The sequence below is a fragment of the Canis lupus genome, chromosome 16 (assembly GCF_048164855.1).
Source record: "Canis lupus baileyi chromosome 16, mCanLup2.hap1, whole genome shotgun sequence".
In the NCBI taxonomy this organism is placed as follows: Eukaryota; Metazoa; Chordata; class Mammalia; order Carnivora; family Canidae; genus Canis; species Canis lupus.
In genome coordinates, this window is record NC_132853.1 from 42278624 (window position 1) to 42303660 (window position 25037).

The window sequence follows — 25037 nt, forward strand, 5'->3', positions numbered from 1 at the left end:
GCTCAGGTCATGATCTCAGAGTTGTGGGATCAAGCCCTGCATCCAGCTTTGAGCTAGGCATGGAGCCTGCTTGGGATTCTCTCTCTCCCTTGGAACACCTGGGTGGCTCAACTGGTTAAGTATCCAACTTCTGAGTTCAGCTCAGGTCATGATCTCTGGTGTTAAGAGATCAAGACCCATGTGTTTGAGATTCTCTCTCCCTTTCCCCTTCCTCTCCTGCTCCCATTCTCTCTCCTGAGCACTCTAAGCAAGTAAAAATAAAAAACAAAAGCCTTTTCATTATGGTTTAATCTCCACACATTAGTACTGAGAAAAAAAAAAAATCAAAGTGCCTCTCTCATGAATAAAAATCTTTAAAAAAAAATTCATTCTTTCTAAAAATAGTCAATATGGCATTTGGTTATCTGAAGGCTTCAAGAGAGATCTTAAGTATTTTTTTCTGCTTCACTCTGCTTTCGAAATTTCATTTATTTTTTTTAAGATTTTTATTTATTTATTGAGACACAGAGAGAGGCAGAGACACAGGCAGAGGGAGAAGCAGGCACCACGCAGGAAGCCGGACGTGGGACTCAATGCCGGGTCTCCAGGATCAGGCCTTGGGCTGCAGGCAGCGCTAAATCACTGCGCCACCAGGGCTGCCCCAAAATTTCATTTAGATCTCTCAAATCCCATTAGATCCAGGAGGATCACATAATGTATCATACAAACCAGGGTACTTTGAGAGTTAAAGGCAGTACTAACAGTAAACATGCTAGGAAATGCTAGGCATAAAGTATAACATATGGTCATCCTAGTGAAAATTCACAGATCCTATGTTAGAGTATTCCTAAAATTTAGTTTTAATGACTGCTTGAAACACTTATTCCATTGCCTAAATTAACTCTTCCTGTCTACAAACTATCTGCTTTCAGAGTTGAAATATAGTTTTTTTTTCTTTAATTTTTATTTATTTATTTATGATAGTCACAGAGAGAGAGAGAGAGAGAGAGAGAGAGAGGCAGAGACACAGGCAGAGGGAGAAGCAGGCTCCATGCACCGGGAGCCCGATGTGGGATTTGATCCCGGGTCTCCAGGATCGCGCCCTGGGCCAAAGGCAGGCGCTAAACCGCTGCGCCACCCAGGGATCCCCTCAGAGTTGAAATATAGTTTTTCATTTATGCTACTCAGAAATATAAGTTGAAAAGGATCAAACTAGAAGCAATTTCACTATTCAAAAAAAATTATTTTAAAACATACACCCAACAGACTTTTCTCAACTGCCTCTCTCAACAAAAGCTTCAATTTGTGGCAGGTCTAATTATAAATGAATAGAGAACCTGGCTGACCTGCATGTCATTAAAATACACAGTAGCTCTTGTTCCTTATAGGTCAAGGATTCTGCTTCCAAGCACAGGACAAATGTGGAAACTTCTCTATTATAAATTTAGCTGTGATGATCATTTCAATATAAATAGAGACAGAGACTGCCCTAAATTTATCCATATAAGTGGAATGTTGTTATTTGCTAACCAGTGATGATTTTGGAATTTATACAATCCCACGTGTGTACCTTTTCCAGTGGTTAACTATATGATAATTAATAGGGAAAATTAAAACTAGAGAAGAGGATAAGTTATCGGGACAATTCTTAAAGATCACAACCAAACAGACCATAATCTCAAATAGCAAAACACAATATTCAAGACCCTAAAGAGGTGATATTCTCCTCTATCTTCCTATGACTATTAAAGTTTAACACAAGTCCCCCCAAAATAATGAAAAAAATATTACTCATAGTCAAAGTCACAGATCCAAGATCTCTGATCAACAGTCAAATCCATTATTTAACAAAAGGATTATATACACTAAAGTTTTAAATCCTTTCTAATTTTTCCCATTTATTTTATTTTTTTTTTAAGACTTTATTTATTCATGAGAGGCACACAGAGAGAGAGGCAAAGACACAGGCAGAGGGAGAAGCAGGCTCCATGCAGGGAGCCCAACGTGGGACTCAATCCTGGGACTCCAGGATCACACCCTGAGCCAAAGGCAGATGCTTAACCGCTCAACCACCCAGGGATCCTTGTATTTTTCCCATCTAAACTAGGTATGAGCCAAGGTTAAAATAGTTTTATCATTGGCAATATTGTACCACTCATACTAGCCCTATCTTTTAGCACCTGGCTCTGGTTATTAGGCTGCATATTATGGACATTCCTATCTCTCTGGTTCAAATCTCTCCAACCAACATTTATCTTTTATACTATACTTATATTATCCCCTTAGAGACTGTCTAATGTCACTATCGGGATATATTGATCATTGCCCTACCTGACAAATAACAAGCATGTTTATAATTTGGACTTTCTAAATTCAAAACATGTAATGAAGCTGATTTTACCTGCAACAGACCAAAAAAAAAAAAAGTAGGTTTAACAAACAGAGTCATACAGGATAGCTTCATATTCCATCTGTGGACAAAACTAGTCCTCCTCTGTCACCAAATAAATAAGAGACTTTCATTTTCATCTCTGTCCCCCTCCCTCTACTCATTTCAAATAAACTAATTCTAGTATTATCCTAAACAATTTAGAAAGAAAATGTCTCAGGAGGAAAAACTCTATCCAGAAAGAAATGAACATTCTAGGGGATTATTGTCTCATTTTATTAGTATACTTAAAATTTATTTCCACTTAGAAAGTGGACAGGAACATTAATGTGGTCAATTCCTCAAAAACCCCAATTCTTCACTTTTGTTTTCAGAATCATATGGTCTGATTTACAATGACTTCTGGTATACTATTATTATAAAAACCAAAGATCTCTGAAGTCAGAGACACCAGAAATCTGATCATAACCATTTGGTAGCCGTAAAACCTTAGGCAAATTACCAAAACTGTCCAGGCCTGGGCCTGTTTCCTCAACTGTAACATCCAGATTATTACACTATAGCATTACTGCATTACTGTTTAAAGAGGTACAAAATAATTATTTTAAAGCACTGTTGACACCAGGAGAAAAATTCTTTATTAAATTTAATTCTATGTAAATTGGCAGGAAAGAGAATTGGCTAGCCATCTCAGCAAATAACTAAGAACTTGAAAACATATTACACTAGGTCAAGGGTATGAGCATATCACATACTAGTCTAAAAATACAGGCACACCTGTTTGACATATCAAATTTTCTAGATAATTTGAACAAGAAAGAACTGGTTTTCAATAAAAGCCATACACTGAAAAATTAGCAACTTGTAGGTGACTGGATGGCTGGGTCGGTTAAGCATCTGACTCTTGATGTCAGCTTAGGTCATGATCTCAAGGTTGTAAGTTTGAACCCATAGGGCTCTGTGCTCAGTGTGGAGTCTGCTTGGGATTCTCTCTTTCCCTCTGCCCCTCCCCTTGCTAGCTCTCTAAATAAATAAATAAAATCTTAAAAAAAATTCATCTGGGACCCATAGTAATATATATTATTTCTTTTACCACTGGCTGGTCTGATAGATCTCTATCCAAAAGTGTGACAAAACTTCTGTACTAGTTCAGAGAAAAACAAGTGTATGTACAGTATTTCACACAAAAGTACAACTAAAAACTGATTGCTGTAATTACATACAGTATATAATAAAGTGAAGTTATAACTGGCCATAGTACAGCCTCCATTTATGAAGTGTCCCTTAACTGACTTTATAAAATATCACAGAAAGTAATAGTTCAACCTAGATATCCACAGTACAATAGGAAGCTGAGTCCCCAAGTCTACATTCTTCCCAGGCTCTACTAAGTCTCTCCTTACATATCTGACTTAACCATTAATTCAAATATCTGAGCAACTTCTAGGTGCTAGACCTTGGTTCGATGCTAGAAAAATAAAACAAGACTCCACATTCAAGCAGTTCTAAGTCCAGTACAATGAGATAAATCACAAGGAATTACACAGGAGAGGTAAAACAAAAAAACAAAAAACTACAGTGCTTAAAGGCTGAGACTGGTCCAAACTATCTGAAAGCTACCTCTTCAACTTGCTAGCTGTGTGATCTGGCTAAGTTTTTCATTGTAAAATGGGGATAATAAAACCTGCCTTACTGGGAGATTACATGAAATAATGGTGCACACAACAAAGAATAAGCACTCTATACTGTTAGCTGCTACTATTACCAGTAAAAGTGTTATTACTGAATGAAATGACCATAGTGCTGTGGGAACACAGAAAATGAAGTAACTCTACCTAGGAAGACGTCTGAGGTGACACCAAAACAGAGTTGAAGAACATAAGTACATTAGTAGGAATTCCAAATAGGTAAGAACATATGCAAAAACAAAATAATAAAAGAGCCTAGTGGGGCACCCAGGTGGTTTAGTTATGTGTCTGCCTTCAACTCAGGTCATGATCTCAAGGTCCTGGGATTGAGCCTGGCATCAGGCTCCCTGCTCGCTGAAAATCTGCTTCTCCCTCTCCCTCTCCCCCTCATTTTCTCTCAAATAAGATCTAAAACAACAACAACAACAATATTTTTTTTTTTAAATAAGAAAAGAGCCTAGCATATCCAGGTAACAATAGAAAACTGATGGATGGCAGGACAACAAAGGGAAAAGAAAAGATACATACCGGTTGCAACAGGACCAGATGCTCAAGAGTCTTTAAGATTTTAATTAAATAATCTCTATGCCCAACGTGGGGCTTAAATTCACAATCCCAAGATCAAGAGTCACATACTCCATTGACTGAGCTAGCCAGGTGCCCTGTCCAGATGCTCGAGTCTTTTTTTTTTTTTTTTTTTTAACCTGGATGGCTCAGGGGTTGGGCGTCTGTCTGCCTTGGTTCAGGGCAAGATCCCGAAGTCTCAGGATCGAAACCGAATCAGGCTCCCTGTATACAGCCTGCTTCTCCCCTGCCTGTGTCTCTGCCTCTCTCTATCTTTCATGAATAAATACATAAAATCTTTAAAAATAAAAAAAATTATGCATTTATTGGGGGGTGCACTTGAGCATGGGGGAAGAGCCAAGGACAAGTGCTTGATCCATGGCCCCAGGATCATGACCGGAGGAGCCAAGGGCAGACACTTAATTCACTAAGCCACCCAAGCACCCCTCCAGATGCTCGAGAGTCTTAAAAGCCAAGTTAGTGAGTTTGAATCTGATACTTAAGAAAATCAAGAACAGGAAAAGTCCTTAGGAGTGTTCAAGGTTCAAATCTGAGTTTTCTAACTGTGGCCTCAATTTCTCTGATTTTCATTTTTCTCACCTGTAAAAGGAGGGATACCACCAACTGGTTTGGAAGTTATTTCGATTAGGTATATATCTCCAAAATACCTTGGCATAGGGTCACAAATGTAATACATACCCAACAAACAGTAGCTGATAGTATCATCACTAGATATCACAGCAATCAAATTCTGATGCTGCCATAGTCAAGGGTAAGTTTATAGTACCCTAATTTGACAATATCCAGTAGAAGTACCATCCTCCTCTCCCATCTACTTTTTTTTACTGAAACAAATGAACAAAATGCATTGATTTTACCTTGTTTCTTATCCTTTATGATGACATGCTAACACATGGGCATTCAATAAATGTTTGGAAAATGGAATTGTCTGGTAAACCTACATATAGTGAAAAGGCCAGCAAGAAGCCATAAATAACCAAGTGAGTTTATAAAACCAAAATTTTATCAGAAAAAAAATTTATTTATTTGTTCAAGAGAGACAGAGAGGCAGAGACATGGGCAGAGGGAGAAGCAGGCTCCCATGGGGAGCCTGACGCGGACTCGATCCCAGGAACCGGAATCACAACCTGAGCTGAAGGCAGACACTCAACCGCTGAGCCACCCAAATGTCCCAGAAAAAAAAAACAAAAAAAAAAACGATAAACAGGGATCCCTGGGTGGCGCAGCGGTTTAGCGCCTGCCTTTGGCCCAGGGCGCGATCCTGGAGACCCGGTATCCAATCCCAAGTCGGGCTCCCGGTGCATGGAGCCTGCTTCTCCCTCTGCCTATGTCTCTGCCTCTCTCTCTCTTTCTCTCTCTCTCTCTCTCTGGGATGACTATAATAAATAAATAAAAATTTTTTAAAAAAAACGATAAACATATCTAACATTTCCTACTAGTTAGCTAATTGTTAGAAAATGCTGTCACGTATTAAAAGGAAATGGTGCTTTGCATACCGTAGGCCATACCAACACTCATCTCCAGAAGAGGCCAATCTATATACCACAGCAAAAAAGAACACCAGAAAACAGGGACGCCTGGGTGGCTCAGCAGTTGAGCATCTGCCTTTGGCTCAGGGCATGATCCCGAAGTTCCAGGATGGAGTCCCCCATCAGGCTCCCTGAATGGAGCCTGCTTCTCTCTGCCTGTCTGCCTCTCTCTTTGTGTCTATCATGAATAAATAAATAAAATCTTAAAAAAAAAAAAACCACTAGAAAACAAAACAAAAATCAGAGACAAAGTTCAAAATCCTGCTCTGTATTAGGCAAAATACTTGATTTATATGGGTCTCAGTTTCATCACCTCTAAAATAGAGTTCCCACTTAACTCATTGAGTTACTGGAAGAATTAGACAAGAATGTATACAAGGGCACTTACTAAAATAAACCATGACAGTATACAACTATACAATACTACCATTCTTATATCTGGTTAATTTTTTTTTTTTAGGTTAGATGATTTTATAACACTCTGCTTAGTTTCCTAACTTCCTTTCCTATGATCTTGTCCTCCATCCTACTTTAGCCATTTTACTCTCATAGTCATTACCAATAATCTCAATCCTTCCATTACCTCTATTTCAAACACTGTGCTCTCCCAATCACAACAGCTGGTTCCCTCTAGCACCTCCCCTCCAATAATTGTTTTTAATTGAAGTGTAGTTAACAATGTTATTAGTTTCAAGTGTACAATATAATGATTCAACAAGTCTACACATTACTCAGTGCTCATCACAGTAAGTACACTCTTAATCTTTTTTATATTTTTCCCATCTCCCACCCACCTCCCATCATTCCAATTCTTTTTTTTTCCATCATTCCAATTCTTAAACCCCATCAGAGCCTACAATCCATTGATCTAACTTTTCCCTCCACCCCTTATCCCCACTAAGCTTAAAATCACAGTCCACTGTTACAATCTACCCTCTTGCCCCCACTCACATTAACTCTGATTAATGGGAACTGGTTATCACAGCTTTAACTGTATGTATAGCACATCTAACAATTGTATCTGAATTCATCTTCCAATAAGAAAAATTGTTTTGATGTCTATCTCCTGTTTTTTTTTTAATTTTTTTATTTACTTATTTATGATAGAGAGAGAGAGAGAGATAGAGAGAGAGGCAGAGACACAGGCAGAGGGAGAAACAGGCTCCATGCACCGGGAGCCCAATGTGGGATTTGATCCCGGGTCTCCAGGATCGCGCCCTGGGCCAAAGGCAGGCGCCAAACCGCTGCGCCACCCAGGGATCCCTATCTCCTGTTTAAACACCTTACTTAAATAGCTAGGACAGGGGCACCTGGGTGGCTTAGTTTTAAGCATCTGCCTTCAGCTCAGGTCAGGATCCCAGGCTCCTGCTCAGTGGGGAGGGAGTCTGCTTTTCCCTCTCCCTCCGCACCCCCCCCATGCTTTTTTTGGGGGGGGCGCTCTCACTCTCTCTGTCAAATAAAATTTCTAAAAATAAATAAAACTAAATTTAAAAAATAGCTAGAACAATTCTTGTTCCACTTCCATACTTTTGCCCTGCCTATTTTCTCCCAGCTGAATGCCTCCCATTCTTTTCCTTGCAAAGATGCAATCCTATCTTACAAGATCCAGCTTAAATGCTAATTTCTTCATAAAGGTATGCCCCAACCATTCCATTTGAAGGGTTCTCTCACTTACTTTGAATTTTGCATTTACTGACTATACTATTCATCTGTTAATCATGCTGAAAAATCAGTGATGAATTTAAGTTGAATATTAAGTATGAATAATAAGTATTGTTACTTTTGTTATCTCTCAAACTATAACAAAACAAAAGCTCCTTGAAAAACACTTTTAAAAAATATTTTATTAAAAAAAATAATAAAAATAAAATAAAATAAAATAAAATAAAAATATTTTATTTATTTATTCATGAGACACATGCACACACACAGGCACAGACACAGGCAGAGGGAGAAGCAGGTTCCATGCAGGGAGCCTGACATGGGATCCCGGGTCTCCAGGATCACACCATGGGCTGAAGGCGGCGCTAAACCGCTGAGCCACCCAGGCTGCCCGAAAAACAATTCTTAACCAAGTTTCCTTCACAAACATATACATATTTCTTAGTACAACCACCATTCAAATATTATTTTAACAATCTTTTAAAAAATAAGTTCATCTATTAGAAAATACCCTGAAGGTGGGCAGCCCTGGTGGCGCAGCGGTTTAGCGCCGCCTGCAGCCAAGGGTGTGATCCTGGAGACCCGGAATTGAGTCCCACATCAGGCTCCTAGCATGGAGCCTACTTCTCCCTCTGCCTGTGTCTCTGCCCCCCCCCCCCCTTCTCATGAATAAATAAATAAATAATTCTTTAAAAAAAAAGAAAAGAAAATACTCTGAAGGTAATCTCTTGTTGGAGATACCCTAAAGTAGTTATTAAACCAATTAAATTTTCAAGCATTTTGCTCCTTCTTTTAAGATACCTCATAATTTTACTTATAGCTTTACTAATAGCAACAAGGGAAATTACTGACACTACAACATATAATCCACAAGCATCAGCGTTAGCTTCTTGTATAGTCAAGATCTAAAATATTAATTTTTAATCAGTACTATTTACAAAAAAGGGCGAAAAAGTAAGCTACTCCTCCCTCTCAACACTGGAAAATGTTACCTGAACCTTAAGAAAGTACTGACTTTTTCAACGATCATTGTTTAAAATAATATCATGAAATACAAACATGATCAATGACTTTTTTCTATTACAACTTCAAATCTGAAGACCTGTTTTGTACTTCAATTCTATGAAACAGATAAATTGAAATTCCTCTTTGAAATCAATGTCACTGCCAGAGTGAGAAGGATTATGACAAATAATTGACAGTAATTATGACAAATAATGAGATGAGACCAAATTAATATTACAAAGATACCTTCTGGTTGTTTAAGTGACACAACTCAAGATTTATCTTACTCCAACACTGTTGGTAAAAATAAAGTAACAGGAAACTACTATTCTGGCCCTAACTTTCTTACTATCTATGGCACTTACTAAAATATTATGTTATTAACCTACGCACAATGCTAAAGCAACTTTGGCTATTTTTTCTTCCATAAATTCCTATATTATGTCTAATAAACTAAATGCATTTGTTAAGTCCTAAACAAATCATTTAGTATAAGCATGACAATATGATACATTCTTTCAGCTAGATATATTTAAATTTTTGCACTAATACAATGCATTAAGCACATTTGGTTAGACTTCCACAGTTAAATGGACAATTCACTTTTTATAACTGGAAAATCATTACAACATCTTCTGGTGTTCACTGCAATATCAAATCAATGACTCCTTTCAGTATTTGTGGTGGTCATTTGTAATTCCTTTGGTAATTAACCATGAGTCAGCTCTCAATGCTAAATGGAGATGCTAATATGAAAAGAAATTTAATGCCAGACATACAAGCAAAACCAAACTGTTTCAGGGAAGGAATTTTAATAGATTCAAGAACTGGATGTCTACCTCAAGCTGGGACCCATTTTCATTAATAAAATATTAGAAACTTATTAAATCACAAGAAAAAAAGATGAAATCTCTACATGAGTTTCAGATCCATAATTCAAGATCTCATGAACTCCTATTCCTTTTCAGAAAATGATTTTTTTTTCTTTAAGCAGACTCCACAATGTGGGGCTCGAACTCATGACCCTGAGATCGAATCACATACTACACTAAGCCAGCCAAGTGTCACAGAAAATGAACATCTTGTCCACAAGAAAGCACTGTCCTTTTTTCATTTTATCATGTACTCAAATAGATGGAAATTATATGGAAATATATCTCGGCTATGAAGCAGCAGAATCAGTATAGCTAATTATATGTGTCTAAAAAAATTTTAAGTCACAAATTTTATTTTATTTTTAAAGATTTTATTTATTTATTCATGAGAGACACACAGAGAAAGGCAGGGACACAGGCAGAGGGAGAAGCAGGCTCCCTGCGAGAAGCCCGATGTGGGACTTGATCCAAGGACCCCGGCGATCACGCCCCCCTGATCCAAAGGCAGATGGCTCAACCGCTGAGCCACCCAGGTGCCCACTAAGTCACAAGTTTTAGTTCTAGTTATATAATTTATTATGAAGACCTACAAAAATGTGAAAAATGAAACCCTCTGTAGTACTCTGAGAATTGTGTGATATGTATAGAAAAAATAGAATGATTTCAATAGGGATACCTATTTTTCTATAATGCTGATGGCACCAGAACAGCCCCATAAATAATCAGCCTGAGTATATTTGTCTAGATCTGCTTCTTCTTGGTCTCAATGCCTACTTTGAAAACAAATAAGCATACAATCACATGAAGCCCTGTGATCACAATTCTTGCCAACCCCATTCTCCCTCCAATGCATCTTATGCCTTTCTCCGTGATGTTATTCCTTGAAATATCCCTTTGTAAGTACTTTTGCCTTGAATATATATTTTTTTTTAAATTTTTATTTATTTATGATAGAGAGAGAGAGAGAGAGAGGCAGAGACACAGGCAGAGGGAGAAGCAGGCTCCATGCACCGGGAGCCCGACGTGGGATTCGATCCCGGGTCTCCAGGATCGCGCCCTGGGCCAAAGGCAGGCGCCAAACCGCTGTGCCACCCAGGGATCCCGAATATATACTCTTTATCCTTCAAATCACCATCAGAACTTTCCCTAATGCTGACCTTACATAGTAATTCTTGAACACCTGAAAATATACTAATAATTTTCCATCTGCTAATAATCATGCTGATTTATCATCAGTATTTTGAGATCAATACAGCCTTGGTTTCAATCCTTCCCACTTATCATAATATGTATGGGAAAGGGAGTAGTAATGATTTTGCATAAGTTTCAGTATCCCAAGCAAAGCACACATTGATTGTCAGTAAGTGGCCATCTCTTCCAGATGATGGAAGACTCAGGAAACAGGGATTAGAACTCTTGCCCATATGTCATCTCCAACAAGTCTGCATTAGAAAGCCAACTTTATTACAAGATACCACACAGAAAATATATGAGCACGCTTCTGTGACCTAAGTATTTTAAAACTACAGCCTTCTCATTTAATGGCCTCAACTAAAAATCATCTGAAGGTCGCATCCTGGTATCATATATGAAACACTAAGAAGAATCTTTCAAACACAGTATATAAAAATAATACGTGAGGGCAGCCCCAGTAGCCCAGCGGTTTAGCGCCGCCTTTAGCCCAGGGCATCATCCTTGAGACCCGGGATCGAGTCCTACTTCAGGCTCCCTGCATGGAGCCTGCTTCTCCCTATGCCTGTGTCTGTCTGTCTCTCATCAATAAATAAATTTTTTTAAATCTTTAAAAAAAAATACATGACATTACTATTTACCATTATGCTTACATAGATTATAGAAAATCGGGATCCCTGGGTGGCGCAGCGGTTTGGCGCCTGCCTTTGGCCCAGGGCGCGATCCTGGAGACCCGGGATCGAATCCCACGTCGGGCTCCCGGTGCATGGAGCCTGCTTCTCCCTCTGCTTGTGTCTCTGCCTCTCTCTCTCTCTCTGTGACTATCATGAATAAATAAATAAAATCTTTAAAAAAAAAAAAAAAAAGGTTATAGAAAATCCTTGAGTAATTTTATTTTTATTATGAATTTTAAGATGTTTGCTTCTGATTTTATTACTCATTTCTTAAATTTTTTAATTTTTATTTTTTTTAAAGATTTTATTTATTCATGACAGACACAGAAAGACAGAGACATAGGCAGAGGGAGGAGCAGGCTCCCCACGGGGACCCCAATGCAGGACTCAATCCTAGGATCAGGGATCCCTGGGTGGCGCAGCGGTTTGGCGCCTGCCTTTGGCCCAGGGCGTGATCCTGGAGACCCAGGATCGAATCCCATGTCGGGCTCCCGGTGCATGGGGCCTGCTTCTCCCTCTGCCTGTGTCTCTGCCTCTCTCTCTCTCTGTGACTATCATAAAAAAAAATAAAAAAAAAATAAAAAAAAATTAAAAATCCTAGGATCACATGACCATAACGTGAGCAGAAGGCAGACTCAACCACTGAGCCACCCAGATGCCCCTGATTCTATTATTCATTGATCTATTATCATAGCTCTTTTTTATTAAAAAGCTAATGCAAAATACATTCAGAACAAGAATGAGTGGCTACTTTAAATCACCAGTCCTCTGCAGAAACACAAACTGAAGAACGAATTTCCTCACAGCATTCAGCAGCATCACCATTAATAGCTGCACAACCACCTTAACACCTTATGGTTGTACATCTCTGTACAAACAAAACTTTCTTTAGGGAACCTGTAATTCAAAGAATTGAACACAGATGTATCTTATACTACGTATTTTCCGTGATACACCTTAATCTGATAAATGTAGGCAGAAGTCCTATCTCATTCAGAAATTGAGGTCAGATTCTTAAAGCAGTAGTCAAAACTTAAAACATTAAAAAAAATACATAAATATATCAGCCTAAACAAAGATTTCCAAAGATTAAAAAAAAATCACTTATGTGGGACACCTGGGTGGCTCAGCGGTTGAGCGCCTGCCTTCAGTCCAGGGCATGATCCTGGAGTCCCAGGATCAAGTCCCACACATCAGGCTCCCTGCATGGAGCCTGCTTCTCTTTCTGCCTATGTCTCTGACTCTCTCTCTCTCATGAATAAATAAATAAATATTTTTTAAAAAATCACACAAAATAATGTCTAAACTAAAATAACAATTAACAATATATCCTCTATAATAGTGTAACTCATCACTGTCAAAAGTCTCCTTATTAAGTCCTTGGGAGACCAACAAGAAACAGTTCTGGACAAAAAAGAACAAAGTAAAAACTAATTGTATAACCTCTCTAAAAGCTCACTTGTTCTTTGTAATCTATAAATTTATCCTCCATATTTGATGACTCAATTACAGTTACATAAAATATGTAATTGCCAGTAGAGATAACAGTCATTAGCACAGGTTCAAGAATCTTAAGGGCCAGGGTGTGATCTAGGCTCTGGTATCTATCAGCTGTATGTACTTGGCTAAGTTTTTTTTTTAACTCTGTGCCTCAGCTGCCTCAATTGAAAATGAGCGTTAATAGTACCTACCTCATAGGGTTATTGTGAAGACTACAATACACATAAAGCCTGTAGAATGGTACCTGTTTATTATTAAAATAAAGCTAAATTATTGCCCTAATAATGATTACTCCTTATATTCCTAAGTGTTTCAGGTAGCATGCCACAATTAATATAGGTATAGGTAGCATGCCACAATAGCATGCTCACTATATTACACAAAACACCTTTAAAACTTCAGGTGTTCACAAATAAGTGAATCCACCTCTGACTCAATACTAAGTTCAAGATACCACAAACTCTCCAAAATTTGCAAGTGATGGTAAGTTGGCAAAGAGTGAAATTTTATAATTACAAATCATCTTGCCAAATTCAAGGCAAAGAAAATGAAGTCATCTAGAACTTACCAGAGAAAATGCACAGAAGAATTTCTAGTGCTGTAAGAAGATCTTTTAAAGCAACAGGATCCATGCACTGTTTGGAAATCTACTCTGGATTTGTTTTCAAGTGTATTCAATGGCTTCAACCTCATTTATCACTTAAAACCTTAAAAGGAGGCCACATTTAATTTTAATAAACCAACCTTAAAATGTTCCAGATATACTATATGCAGGAACATGATATTACATTTCCTCTCCAATAACTTTAAATTGAAGGACATCATTAATGAAAATCAACCTTTATCCTTTTACTAAAACATCCAGAAAAAAAATATGTTAAGTATTTTTTATTTTTAAATTTATTGTAGTTGACTACTTTATTTATAAATGGATGTTTAGAAATGTTAATCGATAATTTACAAAAACTTTAACATCTTATAATTGTCTAAAAAGCTTTCTTTCCAAATACCCTATTTTACCCATAATATTAAGACAGCTGAATTTTAGAAAACCATATTCCTGGCTCACCCAATACTGGCGTCGGTTATTCCAACATACAAGCAGGAAATAAATGTAAAATATACCTACTATCTTCAAAGGACTACCAACCAGATTTCATATAAGCCCAACTAAAGCATCAGAAGAGAAAATCATCTTACTTGAAAAGGCAGAGGCTTTCTCAATTTTTTTCAGGTGACAGCATTCATAATCTGCCAACCAGTTTTCAAATTTTTTCAAGGCCTTGCAAATTCTGTTTAAGTCTGCTGAAATTCTGTGGTTGACAGACATTTTCCCTCAAAACTTAATTGTCCATATTATTTATTTTCAATTCTATTAGGTCACCTTGAAATTCTCTCCTCTGAAAAACACTTGAGGATTTTAGTTAACATGTCTCTTTAAAGATTACCAATAAAGCCCACACATCTTGTAGCCTACTCACGTTTTAGGATGCTCGCTAAAAAGAAAAGAAAAAACAAAAACAATCTCTCAGGGAGCAAATGGCTATAGAGAACTACTTCAACTTCCCTGCACCTGCATTATACTCTTAAGCCGCCGTGAGATTCTGTACTGGGCTGCAGCTATACAGCAGGCGCAGATCACAAGGCTTTTTTCAACAGCCCCCAGATGCCTTACTGCTGCAAAACTTCTCTGTGAGGAGCGTTCTACGCACTGAACTGTTGTTGTTTAACTGCTTTCTTTACGTGTTTATTTACCAACCCCATCTCGGAAAAATTTAACTCCTTCAAACAGCCTTCTGAAACATATCCAGAGTATCCCGTGTGACTGAGAGGAAGATCTGCAGCGGGATAAAAACTTGAGTTGTGATGTTCATCCCCTGACCCAAATTGCTGTTGCCAGGATATGCGGTAGTAATGCAGTGGTTTGAGACTCTGAGGATGCATTTTACTCTAGAATCAGCCAGCCTCTACTAAATCCCTCTTAGTCGCCGAGATTTCTGCAGTAACCATGCTCAACAGGAAGGTATCTTAAACGGGAAGACGAGTTATTGTAATTTAGCCTTTATTTGCTCCTCGGTAATGCCTGCCATCACAAGGACACTTTTCCATACAGCGTTTGCAACTAAAGAAAGAAAAAGGGAGCTTCTGGCGCTAATTATCGCACTTCAAAGGTTAGTCCATGATCATTACACTTGTTAAAAATCTTTCGAGGTAGGATTTGGGGCTAAGCTTCCATCGACAACAGTCCTCTAACTTACTCTTTTCCAAGCAAGATGAACGGCCTCATGACAACAGCAACATTTACGCCTAGGGAAATCTCAATGTTCGACCAACCAAGAAGGCGTCTGATAACTCAAGCATCCTTTTCCCATGTGAGGAAATAGACAATGAAAGGGACTTATCGTACTGAGGATAGACGAAGGACGACCCGAAAAAGAGCCTTGCGAGCAAAACCCGGGGGGCTCGGAAGCCCTGGTCTCAGCAACACCAGCCCGAAGCCCTCCCGACCCATCCCTCTTCTCCCCCGGGAGCCCGCCCGGCGCCTCCACAGGCCCGGCGGACCCGAGCGGAGCGCAGTCCCGAGTCTGCGGCCCGGCCAGGCTTCCGAAACCCGCCCCAGCAAAGCCGAAGCCGCAAACCCGGGGGCCGGAGTTTCACAGGTAAGAGAATACGAGCTGAGAGGGGATGCGGCCTCGCCTCAAGCTGGGAGGCCCCTTGAGGAACTGGGAGGCGGGAGAAGAGCAAGCCGGTTCGTAAGCCGGAGCCGAGCTGGGAAGGAAAAGCGCTAGGAGCGGGGGAGGAGGTGGTCCCGGCTCTGCGAGCGCCTTCCCGGATTCTCGGCGACGCCCGTGTTTACCTGAAAGTCTCGATCCTCGTTGAAGCGGGAGAAGCGGTCCGCCATTTTGCCGCCTTCACTCCTCTCAGGACGACGCTCTCCGGTTCGCTCCTTCCCTCCCGCGACACCCGCCCCCTCGCTCCCCTCCCCAGTTCCCCGCCTCCTCCCACGCCCACCCAGCGCGCGCAGGCGAGGGAGGGAGGAAGCGAGAAAGCGCGTCCAAAAAGGAGCCCCGCCGGCGCAGGCGCCTTTAGGCCCTGGAGGCGGAACCTTTCCTTAAGTCCCCTCTCCGCTCGCGGCCCAGAGCGACCCCGGTGGCCGCGCGTGCGCACTCGTGCCGGGGAGCTGCAAGCGCTTCCGGAGAGAAAGGTCACGGGGCACAATACGCCGGGGTCCGGGTGTTTTCCACCTGCTGCTTTCCCCGGCTACGATCTATTTTCTCGCCCTCTTGTTTCCCTGGGTGTGCAGAAGCCCATCGTCTGCCTTATTCACTAAATACCAATGTAATGTCCGGGTTGGAAGCGCGGATTTTGGAGCGGGACTGCTTCCTTTTCGAATCCCAGTTTGCCCTGGGGATTAAATGGCAAACGAGACGGGGAAAGACCCCTTCGGTCATAGGGCTTACATTCCAGTGGGGGAAAATCAGATACATAGTAAAAATAATCGCGTAATTTTAAATGTTAACGAGGGCTACAAAAAAATAAAACAGTGCGGTGATGAGACCTCTGAGATGACCTTTGGCCTTTGAGGAACAGCAGGCGGCAAGCCCCCCACCCCCACCCCCTACCCTTGCAGCTTTGGAGCAAAGGGAACGTTAGACCCACAGGCCCCTTGACTGCTAAGAGTTGTCATTTCTAAGAGATATGAGAGTAAAGATTTTTCAGGAGACCAAAGGTGATCCAAATCAACTAAAGCTCTCTGGGTTTCAGTTTCCTTTTTATAAAATAAGGAAATCGAGTTTGGTAATCTCAACTGCCCCTGCCCAGGAATGACTGTGGATTATGATTCAGATTTTTCCATCCTATGGTTTTCCTGAGGTCCCCACCCAGCTCCCTTGGCCAAAATACATAAAACACGTGGGAGGGGTATGAGGACTTGCCTGCTTTTGAAAAGAGTAGTTGACAGAAATCATAAAATGGAAAATAGCCCTTACCCTCCCCTGAAAGAGTCCAGTGGAATGTACATTTTTGGAAGAAGGATGTGTATCTCATATTCCTTTGTTACTCTCTGCCTCACCCAACCCCTAGTCTAAGCAGAATACAATTTTAAGCAGTGAAAAGAACTAAGTAGAGGCAGAACACAGACTGAAAACATTGTAAAGAGAGTTGAGGGTAAATGGCAGGTTGAATCACATGGATACACTGGACAGGTTTACCTCTTCTCCCTCACCTAACCCTACTAAAATGACAGTTAAAGAATGAGAAAGACATGGACAAAGAGACCTGAAGAAGGTACAACAGTAGGCAAGAGGTGTCAACATTTTGGAAGCTGGAGGTAGGGGGTTCCTGGCTGGCTCACTCCATAGAGCATGCGACTCTTGATCAAGGGCTTATGAATTCAAGTCCTACATTGGGTGTAGAGATTACTTAAAAATAAAATCTTAGAAAAAAACAAAAACATTTTGGAGCCTGGAGAGCACAGATAAATGGAAATGGCTTTAGCAAAATAGAGAAAACAAAGTCCTAGAGGGGGGAAGCCAGGAAACAAATCAACTACTGTTAAGGTGTACCCCTAAGGTTCAGGAACTAGAATCACTAGATACCAAGATGAGGGTGTAGATGGAGTCGAAAACAGGGCTTGTTAGAAGGCAGTTTAGGAAACAGTCAGACTCTAAATCCTTTTCCATCCAGGTAGTAAACTGGAGGGTTCTCCTCTGAAAAGACTGAACAAAGAGATTCTCACATATCTGGCATAGATACGGAAAGAGGTACCAGGCTGTAAATGAGAAGATTGGTAAAAGCTAACATTCTGGTCAGAGTTAGGCTTCACTAACTTTAGCTTTTTCCAGCTCAATGGGAAAAAGTTTACACAAACCAAAATGGGAGTGGAGTGGAGTCTCCCCAACATATAAAAGTCATGTTCCAGCCCAGATATCCCGCAAAAAAGCCTGTCACCACCCCATCCACACAGAGCTTCCACTCAGCTCTTATGTATGAATGGACAGCCAAAGATAATCATTGAAAGAAACCTGTAAGACAGAAATACCCCCACCCCCAAAAACAAGACAAAAAACAGCAAGGGGAATTCAGAGGAACCACAGATAATAGAAGTAATTAAAAAATCCATTAAAAAATTATAATTGATATCCACAAAGATATGAAATTACCTCAGGAAACAAGGGACCACATCAGGAAGCATCAGATGCCAAAAAAAGAAAAAAGAATACTCGGAGATTAAGAAGTAACTTTTGAAAGTTAAAATGTCTTAAGCAGAGGGACGCCTGGTTGACTCAGTGGTTAGGCGTCTGCCTTTGGCTCAGGGCGTGATCCCACCGTCTGGGAATCGAGTCCTCCATAGGGCTCCCTCCATGGAGCCTGCTTCTCCCTCTGCCTGTGTCTCCGACTCTCTCTGTCTCTCATGAATAAATAAATAAAATCTTTTTTTTTAATCTTTTTTTAAAAATTCCTTAAGCAGAGATGAAGAATTCAATAGAAGGGTTAGGAAATAAAATTACAGAAATCTCCCAGAAAACAATAAAAAGACAGCCTCGTCCAAGCCACCTTTATTTTCTCCTTAATCATGGCAATAGCTGCTAAGTGTTCTGCTTCCACCCTGACCCCCTACAGTCTTCAGAGGAACCATGGTGATCCTATCACAAGGTCAGATTGCATTAGTCCTCTGCTACAACACTCCAGTGGCTTTTCCTGTCATTCACACTAAAGGCCATCACTTCACCTTTCAGACCTCATTCTTCATGCCGGCTGTGTCCCTCCTCTCTGGGCACACTGATCTCCAGGCCATACCTTGATCTCATAGGCCTGCACCTGTGTCAGCTATGTATGTTGTTCTTCCTGCTTCATTCTTTCCCAGATATATCCACCCACATGGCTTGCCCCCTCCTCCTCTGGTCTTTATCTGAATGTTAGTTTCTCAGATCTTCCCTGATCAACCTATTTAAAATCACGGAGCTCAGTATTCTGAACTTCCTACCTTCTTTCCCTAATTTTCTCTCCATAGTACTTAGCAATTTCCAATATGTAATGTAAACTGAATGAGAGCAGAAATTTTCTCAGTTCTATTCCCTTCAATATCTCTAGCACCTAGAATAATGAATGGCACATAATAGACACTAAATAAAGATTTCTTGAATAGAAGAAAAATAGGAGGGGCACCTGGGTAGCTCAGTCGGTTAAGTGTCTGCCTTCAGCTCAGGTCATGATCCTGGAGTCCTGGGATTGAGCCCCACATCAGGCAGCCTGCTCAGCAGGGAACCAGCTTCTCCCTCTCTGTCTGCCTGCTGCTCCACCTGCTTGTGCTCTCTCTCTCTCTCTGTCAAATAAATAAATAAAACCTAAAAAGAAAGAAGGAAGGAAGGAAGGAAGGAAGGAAGGAAGGAAGGAAGGAAGGAAGGAAGGAGAAAGAAAGGAAAGAAAGAAGAAAAGAAAAGAAAAGAAAAAAGAAAAGAAAAGAAAAGAAAAGAAAAGAAAAGAAAGAAAAGAAAAAAGAAAAGAAAAGAAAAGAGACTTGAGATCCACAAGTCAGAGATCCAACCTGAGAAAGAAGTGAAGAGATTTCCCAAGCTGACTATATAGAGTCTTTCAGACCCACTAGTGTTCCATTGGGTTTCTTTCTGGCTTGGCAACCACCTTCCTGGGGCCTCTGTTCTCCTGCGTCCTCCTGTATTCATCTAGATTGGGTCTTTTTAGTCCTCTCTCTGTGTGTGTGTGTCTCTCATGAATAAATAAATAAATAAAATCTTTTTAAAAAGATTTTAATTTTTTAAGCAATCTCCACATCCAATATGGGGCTCAAACTCACAACTCCGAGATTAAGAGTCACAGACTCTACTACTGACTGAGCCAGCCGCCTGCCTCATAAGGAAAAAAAATCTAATGATGGTAATCTTACTCTATAACATGGCTTAACTGTGAAAAATATTTACAATCACAATCATATAAAAACTGAATATTGGTCTAACAAAAATGTTTAACAAAAATATATAGTGAGGGTATAGGAAAGAGGAATAGCTTGAGAGATTTACATCCTCTGCTCAATAGTAACTCAATAGATAATGTCTACATTTTTTAAGGATTTTATTTATTCATGAGAGACACAGAGAGAGAAAGGCAGAGACACAGGCAGAAGGAGAAGCAGGCTCCCTGCAAAGAGCCCGATGTGGGACTCGATCCCAGATCCCAGGATCACTCCCTGAACCGAAGGCAGACACTCAACTGCTAAGCCACCCAGGCATCCCAATAGTGTCTACATTTGAAAAACAATCAAGAAATACTAGTATGAGCATATTATTTAAAACTAAGAAATAGGGGGACCCCTGGGTGGCTCAGCGGTTTAGCACCTGCCTTTGGTCCAGGGCGTGATCCTGGAGTCCTGGGATCAAATCCCACATCGGGCTCCCTGCATGGAGCCTGCTTCTCCCTCTGTCTGCGTCTCTGCCTCTCTCTCACTCTCTCTCTCTCTCTAGGTCTCTCATGAATAAATAAATAATAAAATCTTAAAAAAAAAAAACAAAAAAACTAAGAAATAGGGCAGCCCCGGTGGCTCAGCGGTTTAGCACTGCCTTCAGCCCAGGGCCTGACCCCTGGGGACCCAGAATCAAGTCCCGTGTCGGGCTCCCTGCATGGAGCCTGCTTCTCCCTCTGCCTCTGTCTCTGCCTCTCTCTGTGTCTGTCATGAATAAATAAATAAAATCTAAATAAATAAATAAATAAATAAATAAATAAATAAATAAAACTAAGAAATACTGGAAATAGGCATGATTAAAAATAAGGAAGACAGAGCTAAAAGAGTTGAAAGCAGCTACCTCTAAACAATAAGAATTAGGGATAAAATGAACTAAGGGAAAGGACAGCCATTTTCCATAAAAAGTCATGTAGAGTAGTTTAACTTTTTATTCTATGAATAGGCATTATTTTCATTAAAAACAAAAGTTCAACTTGGTGATTTAAAAAAACGTCCACAGCAGCCAATTCTCTGGTCTTTCACTTATTGGAGGGATAAGACAACATAGAAAATGGACCCTAACAATCCGATACTCAGATTGTTCTATATTTAGCCAGGGAGAACCATTGTTAGATATTTTAAAAGTTTATCCCTATTTAGCAACCTTTAGCGGTGGGGGAGGAGGGTTATGTGCCATTCATGCACCATGCTAATAGCCTCACATGCATGCTCACAGTCACCCTACAAAGTAGGTACTATGATAAATGATAAGCTTTTTTCCCCCATATTCCAAGTGAAGAAACTGAGGCTTGTATGAATTTATCCAAGGCAAAACTCCTAGTAAGAAGTGGAGTCTGGGTTAAAACAGGATCTGCTGGGATCAAGAGCCCCACCTCTAAACCTCTACTCCCTGATACCATACTAGACATGTGTCCAGTGGGAACTGGCATAGGGAAAGCTCAGCACTATGGAGGCTGGAGCTGATGGCTGATGAGAGCAGGAAAGGGTCAAGGCACCAAAAGCAAAGTAGGAAAGAGCTGGGACAGGCTTAGGAGGCCTTCCTTCACTCCAGACCTTCACACACCCACCATCACCCAAGATCAGACACTAAGAGTGGGACTGATCAATGAGTCCCACAGCCTGCAAGAGTGGAAGGTTGCTCAGTATGGGCAGGAGGCCATGTAAGGAGAAGGGAAACATATTTTCCTCTACCTTTTAGAGTTCTCTCCTATAACAAAAGGCAGATCAACAAGAGGAAAAAGCATACAGATTTATTTAATGTGAGTCTTAAGTGACACAGGAGTCTTCATAAGGAAAGGAAGACCTAAAGAAATAGTTAAGCCTGAGTGATTTTATGCTAGGTTTGATGAAGGGGAGAACGTTGTAGAAAGATATGATAGGATAAAGAGCATGAAGTAAATAATATAAAGTGAGAGAAATGTAGCAAGGCCTGTTCATTCAGATTCCTCCTGATATCCCTCAGTCTTCAGAGATAAGGGTGCTTCTTTCCTCCAAGTAGAGAGAGAGCACTTCTCACGTGACAGTTTTATGACCCACTTCAGGACATCAGAAAGCCCTTTGTCAATCTGCTGTTTCCTGGAGTCCTTTAGCTGAAAATATTCAATATGTCATAGTGCCATATTTGGAGGTAGCGTGTCCTGAATTCCATCAGCTGGAACCTGCACATTTTGGAAGGCAAAGATTAGCTAGGTTAGCTATTTTATTTATTTATCTGTTTGTTGGGTTTTATATGGTTAGGGGAAGGTGCCCCGCTTATCTGTGAAATCAGACTTTTGCTCCTTTCTCATCATGGAGAGAGGCATCTCGGATGGTGAAACCAAGAGCTGTCTCTGTTTGGGTCCTATGTTTCCTGAGGAGTCCTGGATGCCATGTGAGGGAGAGCAGACCCCTGGTAGCTGCGTGAGGGCTACCCTGTCCCAGGGCCCCTCCTATGGCTCCCTCCCACTGCTCCTTCAGGGAAACATAAGAGTAACTCCTACCTTCATCTCAAACTTTCTCTGATAATCCCACCAATACTGTAAAATAGCCGTCACTGGATTGCTTCCCCCATTTTGTGGAAGAGGACATGGAGACTAAGGCAGGTAGAGTCACTTGGCCAAGGTCATGCATGTAGTAGGTAAAGAGCTAGAACCAGAACCCCTGTCTTTCCCATTTCACCACTGCCTCTCTTTAACTAATAACAGCAACTCTTATTCTACATTCTTAGTATATGCAACCAATTCATGGGTGTTATTTCATTTAATCTCAAAATGATCCAACTAGTTGATAGCATAATTATCCTCACTGGGCAGATGAAGAGGAAAGGCTCAGAGAGGTCAAATAACTTGTTCTTGATCACACAACTACTAAGATTCAAATGTGAGGTGTTCATCCCTGCCCACACATAGCAAAGACAGGAACTCAAGTGTGTGGATTGGCATAGAATTTAAGCCAGTGGAAAGAAAGCAGCCTTTGGTTTTTGAAATGCCCAAAGGCATTTAAATGCAACTCAAGGAAAAAAAAAATAGGAAGCGCCTGGCTGGCTCAGTTGGTAGTATGTGACTTGATCTCAGGGTTGAGTTCGAGCCCTATGTTGGGGATAGAGTTCACTTAATTAAAAAAAAATAATAATCTTTTTTTTTTAAGATTTTATTTATTTACTCATAGAGACAGAGAGAGAGAGGCAGAGACACAGGCAGAGGGAGAAGCAGGCTCCATGCAGAGAGCCTGACGTGGGACTTGATCAAGGGTCTCCAGGATCATGCCCTGGGCTGCAGGCGGCGCTAAACCGCTGCACCACCGGGGCTACCCCAAAAATTTTAATCTTTAAAAAAATAATTTAAATAAATTTTTGAAAAGCCACTGCTGGTTGTAGGACTCCTCTATGGTAGGTGGCTATCAGCGTCCTGGGGGGCATTCTTCAGCATATTTATTCCTTTATTCATGAAACATTTATTGCGTGCCTAGTCCGCAGTAGCCCTGCTCTGTGTGCTGGAGATACAAGAGTGACTTGGCAGGAAAGGTCCTTCATTGAGCTTCTGTTCTGGCAGTCAGGGAAGTGGGGAGAGACACAAGACACAAGAAAACAAATGAGATCATTTCAGACATGGCCAGATGCAGAGGAGATATTAACACCCAGTGATGGGATACAGGGAGATGTGATTGAGAGGAACTGGGTGAAGCTACTTTAAATTCAACGACAATTCTGAAGAGGTGACATTTGAGCTGAGACCTGGGTATTATAAACTGGGGCAGACAGTTCCAGGCAGAGGCAGGGCTGGTAGCACGAGGCTCTGTACTCAGAAGGGCTCCACCCTGGGTTAATGCTCCACACTTGGTTTAACCCACCCTTGCTTTAACTGTTACATCTTGAAATTCTTTTTTTTTTTTTTTTTAGATTTTATTTATTCATTTGAGAGAGAGAGAGAGACAGTTTACATGCACAAGTGGGGTGAAAGGGAGGAGCAGAGGGAGAGGGAGAAACAGAGCAAGGAGCAAGGAGCAAGGAGCTCCTCACTGAGCAAGGAGCCCAATGTGAAACTCGATCCCAGGACCCTGGGATCATGACTTGAGCACAAGGCAGACGCTTAACCTACTGAGCTACCCGGGCAGCCCTACATCTTGAAATTCTTAACTTTTTATTATTTTTTTAAATTTATTTTATTTTATTTTATTTTACTTTTAAAGATTTTATTTATTTATTCATGAGAGACATAGAGAGAGAGGCAGACATAGGCAGAGGGAGAAGCAGGCTCCCTGCAGGGAGCCTGTTGTGGGACTCGATCCCAGGACTCTAGGATCACACCCTGAGCAGAAGGCAGATGCTCAACCACTGAGCCACGGAGGTACCCCTTAACTTTTTTTAAAGATTTTATTTATTTATTCATGAGAGGGGATCCCTGGGTGGCGCAGCGGTTTGGCGCCTGCCTTTGGCCTAGGGCGCGATCCTGGAGACCTGGGATCGAATCCCACATCGGGCTCCCGGTGCATGGAGCCTGCTTCTCCCTCTGCCTGTGTCTCTGCGCCTCTCTCTCTCTCTGTGACTATCATAAATAAATAAAAATTAAGAAAAATATATATTTATTCATGAGAGACACAGAGAGAGAGAGAGACAGAGACACAGGCAGAGGGAGAAGCAGGCTCCATGCAGGGAGCCCAACATGGGATTCCATCCCAGGTCTCCAGGATCACGCCCTGGACTGAAGGTGGCGCTAAACCGTAGAGCCACCCAGGCTGCCCTTAACAACTTTTTTTTTTTTTTTTTAAGATTTATTTATTTAGTTGTTCATGATAGACACACACAGAGAGAGAAAGAGAGGCAGAGACACAGGCAGAGGGAGAAGCAGGCCCCATGCTGGGAGCCCGAGGCAGGACTCCATCCTGGGACCCCAGAACCAAGCCCTGGGCCAAAGGCAGGCGCTAAACTGCTGAGCCACCCAGGGATTGCTTTTTTTTTCTTTTTTTTTCCCCCCTTAACAACTTTTGAGTAAGTGCCCCACATTTG

The 25037-nt window shown here is 40.9% G+C and overlaps 2 protein-coding genes across 13 annotated transcripts in view; one reads left to right on the forward strand and one right to left on the reverse strand.

Moving 5' to 3' along the window:
• The window catches only part of GPATCH8 (G-patch domain containing 8), a 117683-nt gene extending 101462 nt beyond the window's left edge, over positions 1-16221 (reverse strand). For 4 of the 11 annotated variants that reach the window (XM_072780844.1, XM_072780842.1, XM_072780850.1 and 1 more), the window contains exon 1: positions 15935-16221. In XM_072780844.1, coding sequence (XP_072636945.1) covers positions 15935-15979 — 45 coding nt within the window. In that variant the 5' untranslated portion in view covers positions 15980-16221. The remainder of the gene's footprint in view (positions 1-15934) is intronic. The other 7 variants (XM_072780851.1, XM_072780846.1, XM_072780848.1 and 4 more) reach the window with 5 other exon arrangements.
• LOC140606855 (uncharacterized) overlaps positions 14463-25037 on the forward strand; it is a 32385-nt gene continuing 21810 nt past the window's right edge. For both annotated transcript variants that reach the window (XM_072780872.1, XM_072780871.1), the window contains exon 1: positions 14463-15737. In XM_072780872.1, coding sequence (XP_072636973.1) covers positions 15465-15737 — 273 coding nt within the window. In that variant the 5' untranslated portion in view covers positions 14463-15464. The remainder of the gene's footprint in view (positions 15738-25037) is intronic.